We start from the raw sequence: 7,485 nt of genomic DNA, 5'->3' as shown, positions 1-7,485 counted from the left end.
AAAGGTTAGCATGACTTCATAAATTAACATACAAAGTATATTTTCAATCAATCTCGATATTTCAAAATGGTATTGAATCCAAAGAGCTCTAGAAAATCTCAATTAACCAAAAAATCAAATAACAGTATATTCCACTTCAAACATTTACATATTTTCAAACAAAAGTATAAATCCTACACAAAAATCAAAATAATTGTGGCTATGTCACCTCCACTTCCAAATCATCTACCCTAAGGTACTATCAAAATATAAATAGTTTTTGTTACCTCTTAAAGCTGATTTAGATCTAAGGTCAAGCTTTCAACTCCTCCTATCACACTGAAAGCTAAACAAGTACATAGAAGATTCTGATTAATTAACATTCTGTTATGATTTTAGATTAACAGATATGCACATCTTTATCCTAAGAGAGCCATGCACATCTTAACATTCTCAATACAAAATTTTCCAAAATCAAATAATAAGGAGGAATTAACTTTAGAACAAATTCTGATGAGACATACATGGTTTGTTCTCCACCAATAGTCCTAAGATAGAGACTACTATACCAAAGAGTAAAATGATCTTTAATAAATCTAAAAAGAATGTAAAAAAGGTAAAGAAAAAATATTTTGAAAAAAGTTAGTAATTTTTTTTAAAACAAAATTTAAATATTATAACTTTTCTGGTTATAAGTTTTGTACTTCAATAATAAAATATGCATAATTTTTCTCATTTTTATTTATATAATATATATATATATATATATCACTTTTATTATTAAAGAATTAATTAGTTCGTTACAGTTCTAAACTTGAACTTTTGTTATTATTATATACTTATTTTTATTTAAAAAATATATATTAAGAAATAATAGTCATATCCATTACCCTGATCTCAAAATATATATCTTAACACCAAATCTATCATTCGTACATGTTATTAAACTTATATTAATGTATATTTAGTATTCAACAAAAACATTTTTTTATGATGAACACTTTAATGTTTGGTAAATAACCTATTTTTTAAACGTAAAAGAATCTAAACGTGGATAGCGAGACAAAAAAACTAACCAAACATCAAATACAAATACTTTTCAAAAGTAATCCATTCATGAAAGTATGGGTAATTGCTTACAAAACAAGTCAAAGTTTTAGGTTAACATGAACAAGGTGATCTACTTTTATAAGCAACCTAACAAATTCGAAGAAAAAAAATTGAATAAACAACTTAAATTTCCACAACTTCGTCGTCAATAAGAATGCTTCAATCGCACTTCCTATCCAATAACAGAGCCAATAGTTTTGTCGGCATAAAGAAGACGAATCTTTCACTGATTTATCCTTCATAATTACCTATTCATGTATGAATTAACTATTATAACGTACGGTTTTATTAAGGTTGTTCTGAAAATAATCATTAGAGACTAAAAAATAGTAAAAAAAAACGTAACATTTAATATGATATCTCTACCATACTTTCTAAAAAAGTACTCAACCTCGTTAGAATTTAGAATACCATTCGAAGAAGAAACCACAGTGACTGCTTTTTAAGAATTGAATGAGTGTATCTGAAGCAAAGCCCAAAAAAGAGATGCCAAATTGGAGTTTCAGTGTGAATTGGGGCACTGTCCATTTTTATTAACGTTCCCTCTCAAAACAATATTCCATGAAAAAACTCACCATTGCATGTCATAATTTTCTCAAGTAATTTAAAATACTTACAAAATTTTAAGGGAGATATCGCAACTATTACATAATTTTAATCACTTCACACAATAGCAGATAACAAAAGCACTTTTAATATGCTATTTAAGCACTTTTGTTTCTCAATTTTAAACAAAAACTAATTTATATACTATGTAGCACCAACACCGAGACAGACACTGATATGACATGAACACGGACACGGAAATACGTATAATTTCTAAGATGTAAGACACGGGGATACGGATCTATATATTATATAATTATGAATTATATAAATTGACAATAAAGATTTATGTGCACAAATATGTTTCAGATTATTTTTTTTGGAGCAAAAAGATGTTTTTTATAACTGGTTCAAAATAATTTGTTTCTTATTTTTATAATCATAATAAAAAATTATACAATACATTTAAGTTTTTAAAAAATTAATGTATTTTTTATTTTAAAATTGTGTTAAAATTGTACTATGTTAAAAATTCAATAAATACTTTTTAAATTGGACACTTCACGGATACATATCCTACCAGCGTCCTACGAATGTCCATATCCGATACAAGTATTCGACATCAACACGCCATTTAAAGGAGTGTACGAGTTTTATAATTTATATATAATATACCAAAACTTCTAACCTTCACTCGATTAAGAGAAAATATATTTATACGATTTAGAGAAACCAAACCTATATACAAGCTAGTATAACTTTTCTGCCGTTCACTGATTTAATTTGTTTAATTAAAAAGAAAAAGTGTATAATAAAAGTAATTGATGAGATGGAAAAGATATTATTATAAAAATAATACATCTTTGGATTAAATATTGTTGAATTTGAAATGTAACTAGACATGTTTCTCTCTGTTTTAAAATGCGGTATCTTTCAATACGGTCAGAACACCCATTGAATATTTATTTTTTTATCGATTTATTTGTCTCATCAATAAAAATTGATATCTAAATATTTTTTTTATCTCTTTAATAATATGTAACCGACACAACAAGAACGTGAAAATAATATAATTTTTTTTTAATACGTGTTAATTTCTTTTATTGAAATAAGACGTAATATGGGACATGTGGTATGTGTTGATTGTCCTCTCAACTGGTTTTGCATTTCCGTCAGCACTATACACCCACTTCTTATTAATTTTTATATTTTGTTCAATTTTAGATATAGATTTATACTTGTAGTTAATGTGAAAGTAATTTTTATATTTAGTTTAAACTTTAAATTTATATATGTAATAAGAAAACTATGGTGTTTTAATATAACAAATTAATTTTTAATATATATTATAATATTTATGTACGATATATTAATATAAATATTTTAATATCATTTTTATAGTAAAAATTTATTTGTCATGTAAAAAAAATTAACAAAACTATTAATTTTTTTTATTATAAATATAAATACATATATAAAGTTTAAAGTTTAAAATAGAATCAACATTAATTTTACTTAAATAGAGACAATTTTATATAATATTAATATGACAATTCTCCATTTTAGAGTTGGAGTGGGAGAGAATGATTTAATACACGTTTAGTTGTTATAAGTACTCAGATGAGAAAAAATGGCAAAATTAGTGGTATTATGGTGGCATATTATGTATAATTAATCTATGATCAACAAACATAAAGTGGAGAATAGGCAATTAACAAATAGGAAAATGATGGGTGACAAGAAAAATTGAACCAAGTTATTATTATCATGGAGACTTGCATAAAAAATTGAAATATGATTTGATTTGACTTAGTCCAAAGGGTAAGAATTTTATTTTTGTTGTTGCGAAAATAGATCTTAACATCATGCATATTTTAAGAGTGGCTTTGGAGTTTATATTGTTCATTTGTCCATGTCATTGTTGTTTGTTTTAAAAATCAAATATAATTAAAACGACATTAGCTTATTATATACAACAATTCGTAATTAGATAATAATTAGAGTATTTTTCAGTTTTTTTTCAAATAAAAAGATAATTTTCTGTATCAGTATTTGATCTTAAATTATATGATACAGTAATTATCTTTAAGAAAATTGATGGCATAAGTTTTTTTACAAATACTAAAAAAATGGGTTGCTTATAGTCTAGAGCATTATTTGGAATTGATGGAAGTGAAGTAATAATGGTAAATTAAAAAGAATCTACAGCTGTTTATAGCTGCCACTTCAGAAATTGTGTTTGTAAGTTGGATGCCCATATGATGTTGACTGAAGAAGGGTGTGATGATTGGAGAAACAAATCTAATCTTCATTTAGTTCATACTGCTATATTAATGTTAATGTTAAAATAATATTATTGAAGCTTCAAAATGCAAATCATGGTGAATCACTGCATTCAGATCCCTGAATTACATAAACATTGGGAAAACAAATATATTTATTAATATTACTATTTATTTTCTATTAATATGTTATCAAAGAGAAGCGCCCCCCTCTCAAAATAAAAAAAAACAAATCCCTTGCCGTTAACAAAGCTCAAAACTTTACATAGCGATTCGACGTCGTTTCGAACCTGCCACCGCATTTTGAAAGTTAAAACCCCACCAACGACCGTCCACCGCCTTCAGATACGACGGTGAATCTCTCTCTCCCTCTCTCTCTCTCTCCCTCTATGTTCACACCACTTGTGTCATATACGCAAATCCCTTCTCAAAATTCCTGCATTTGCGACACCATGTTCCCTTTGAATCGCAGAGACCTACCCGCCAAACCTAACTCCAAAAAAACCTAATTTTTGCACTCGTTATAGCTACCTAATTGATTTTTGCAATCTGGGTCGAACCCGTTTCGATTTGTGGTTACTTGGATCTTATGGTGGAGAAGCATGGAAGAAATTGAAGGGGTTGATTGTTGCAGTAAAGATGAAAGCAAGAGCTCCGGTGGGACTCGACCTCCCAATCCCAACCCATCTTCACATCGCCAATGCAAACTTGTTCGTCACGCTTCTCTCGTGAGTTACAAAATTGATCTTTTCTTTAAATGTGTATTGTGCTAGTATGTTAGTGTGTCTGCTTTCTTTTAGACAGGAAAAAAATGATTTGTGATTTTGTTGTTTGAACAGTTATGGGATTACCGAGTTCCTTAAAATGTTTGTGATATCTATATTTGACAATTTTGACCACCGTTTCTTTTCCTTTCCGTTGCCATTTTGATGCAGTGGGAGATTTTGGAAAGTTGTTGCAAAGGAAAGTGGTTGAGTCATATGTGCAAGTTGTTTTAGCTTATATGGGTTATTTCTTTTCATTCTTTATAGATGAAACCTAGAGTTGGGATTTAGGGTAAAAGTAATGCTTGGTTGGTAGAAGTAATGTAAAACACTGATGGTGAGTCGGTGTGGTAAAAAATGTCAGATCGTGGAGGTATTGAATTAAATGAAACCGTGTAAATAATAGCATTGAACTTTGTTCCTTGTCATTTTTATGGTTACCTCTAGTGTGCTAACGTTCTGGGTCTCTTCTGGATTTGTCGATTTAGTTTTCTTGTTGGTATAATTTACAGCCATTTAAGTATCAGGACTGCTATTGATATGTTATTTCTGGAGTTCCAAGTTCCTTTCTGCTCTGAAAAAATTATTTTCTATGATTTATGTTCTTTTTCTAACTTTTATGGCAAATTCAGCAGATGAAAACAAAGTTGTCTGATGTAACTGAGCCAGGGAATGTTACTGAAGATTGTCAGTCTGATTTCTTTCCAACGCTTCGTTCTGGAGCTTGCGCTGATATTGGATTTCGGTCAAGTATGGAAGATGTATATGTTTGTGCTGACAATTATATGCACGATTATGGACTCAAGAATTGTATAGATGGACCCAGTGCTTTCTATGGGGTATTTATCTATTTTGGTGCTTAACTTGATTAACAGTGATTACTGTGTTAATGAATTTTAGTTTTTCTGTGACGCTTTTTATTATCGTCATTTTCATGTACTGCTAAGTTCTCTTCTTTGTCTTACGTTCCCAAACATCTGACGACATTTGTTTGGAATTTCTTTGCAAATCATAGTCCTCATGCTAATATTCTCTGGGGAAAATGCATTGTTTTACCTATGGTATGGACTATTGACAAATGCATATAAACACGTCTTAGACACAACATTGCTGATCCCGTAGAATATTTTGTTTGTTTCTTGCATTTGTTTGAAAACTGTTGTGAAAGTCAGGTAATGATTATGGTCGATGGCTTGGTCAGGTGTTTGATGGACATGGTGGAAAGCATGCTGCTGACTTTGCTTGCCAGCATCTGCCAAAGTTTATTCTCGATGATGAAGATTTCCCTGGAGATATTGAAAGGATAGTTGCTTCGGCATTTTTGCAAACAGACAACGCCTTTGCAGAAGCTTGCTCTCTGGATGCTGCACTTGCATCTGGCACCACTGCATTAGCTACTCTTGTTATAGGAAGGTTAGGATTTTGATAATCTGGGTGTACACATTTTTTCCCAAATAGCCAAAATTGTGTTATTGATTTTTCTTTGGGTAAGTTTCCACTGTTTTAAACAAGTACAAAAGCCGTAAATAATTGGAATGATGATCAGGAACCTTTTGTCCTGCCACAACAGTTGGCGTAGGCCCAAAATTATATTTTTATGTTCCACCTTTTCCAAGATGAAACTGACACGACATAAACTGCATACCTTTGATGAGTCGTGTGATGATCATAGTTTCCGATTGCAGGTTGCTGGTGGTGGCAAATGCTGGAGATTGTCGAGCTGTGCTGTGCCGTCGAGGAAAAGCACTTGAAATGTCAAGAGATCATAAACCGAGTTGCAACAAAGAAAGGAAGCGAATCGAGGCTTCTGGGGGGTATGTCTACGATGGATATCTTAACGGGCAACTGAATGTTGCTCGCGCACTTGGTGACTGGCACATGGAAGGAATGAAGAGCAAAGATGGTGGACCACTGACTTCAGAACCCGAACTTATGACTACAAAACTGACGAGCGAGGACGAATTTCTGATCATAGGTTGTGATGGGATTTGGGATGTATTCAGGAGCCAAAATGCAGTGGATTTTGCTCGGCGGAGGCTCCAGGAGCATAATGACCCAAGCATGTGCAGTAAGGATCTGGTTGATGAGGCTTTAAAGAGAAAGAGTGGAGACAATTTGTCTGCAGTTGTGATTTGCTTCCAGCAGCAACCTCCTCCCAACTTGGTGGCGCCTCGCTCTAGAGTGCACCGGAGCTTCTCTGCAGAAGGTTTGAAGGAGTTGCAAAGTTTCCTTGACAGCTTGGGTAATTGAGTTGGTTCAGCTCCTTCTGCTTCAATTTTCTTTTTTGAGGATTAAGATTCATTTGTAATTGTAGGTGTAGGCTGAGAGAAAACTTTGACTGTAACATATGCGGCATCTAGTCGACATTTAATTTAGTCATTGGACATTTAGAATCACTGCCACTTCCTCCTTCTTATTTCATTTCTGCATAAACTAAACCAATCAATACATGCCTTCTGTGCTTCTCACTTCTCACCATCACCATCACCATTGCTCTTTTCTTTCCTTGGTTAATTCAGGATTTTATCACATGGCTGTGTAATGCATTTTAACAATTTAGTTTTTTTTTAACTGGGCTATTATATGATTCAGATGAACTTTTATGTAAAAAGAAGAAGAATGTTACTTTGACTTTAAATTGAAAGCCAAATGTGATTTAACCAATGCAATTATCAATTTAAGTTATTTCTTTTTCCAGTTGTGATCTGTGCAGATTGTCAATATATTAGCACTCATGGATAAAAAATCAACTTTTTTGTGGATTAAGGGCTTTTTTTGTGGATTAAGGGCAGCACCCATAAAAA

The 7,485-nt window shown here is 31.5% G+C and overlaps 1 protein-coding gene across 2 annotated transcripts; it reads left to right on the top strand.

Moving 5' to 3' along the window:
• Positions 1-3,878: 3,878 nt before the first annotated feature.
• On the top strand, positions 3,879-7,077 carry DBP1 (DNA-binding protein phosphatase 1). 2 transcript variants are annotated; one of them, XM_068624849.1, is made up of 4 exons: positions 3,879-4,645; positions 5,317-5,520; positions 5,883-6,094; positions 6,367-7,077. In XM_068624849.1, exons 1-4 carry the CDS (start codon positions 4,520-4,522, stop codon positions 6,929-6,931), a joined length of 1,107 nt encoding a protein of 368 aa, XP_068480950.1. In that variant the 5' UTR covers positions 3,879-4,519; the 3' UTR covers positions 6,932-7,077. The 2 variants fall into 2 exon arrangements, with proteins under 2 accessions (XP_068480950.1, XP_068480949.1); XM_068624848.1 differs by having other exon boundaries at positions 4,101-4,645; positions 5,314-5,520.
• Positions 7,078-7,485: the final 408 nt, after the last annotated feature.

Source organism: Phaseolus vulgaris, chromosome 9 (genome assembly GCF_051622355.1).
Source record: "Phaseolus vulgaris cultivar YP4 chromosome 9, ASM5162235v1, whole genome shotgun sequence".
Classification (NCBI taxonomy): domain Eukaryota; kingdom Viridiplantae; phylum Streptophyta; class Magnoliopsida; order Fabales; family Fabaceae; genus Phaseolus; species Phaseolus vulgaris.
Note: the sequence above shows the minus strand (reverse complement) of the source record. Positions and strands in the feature narration are given on the sequence as shown.

Bases quoted from the DNA above. Each gene is read 5' to 3' on its own strand.
- DBP1 (XM_068624848.1), top strand. From the start codon at position 4,520: ATGGAAGAAATTGAAGGGGTTGATTGTTGCAGTAAAGATGAAAGCAAG. The intron at 4,646-5,313 runs GTGAGTTACAAA...TGGCAAATTCAG, and splicing joins TTGTTCGTCACGCTTCTCTC to CAGATGAAAACAAAGTTGTC. The intron at 6,095-6,366 runs GTTAGGATTTTG...TTCCGATTGCAG, and splicing joins GCTACTCTTGTTATAGGAAG to GTTGCTGGTGGTGGCAAATG.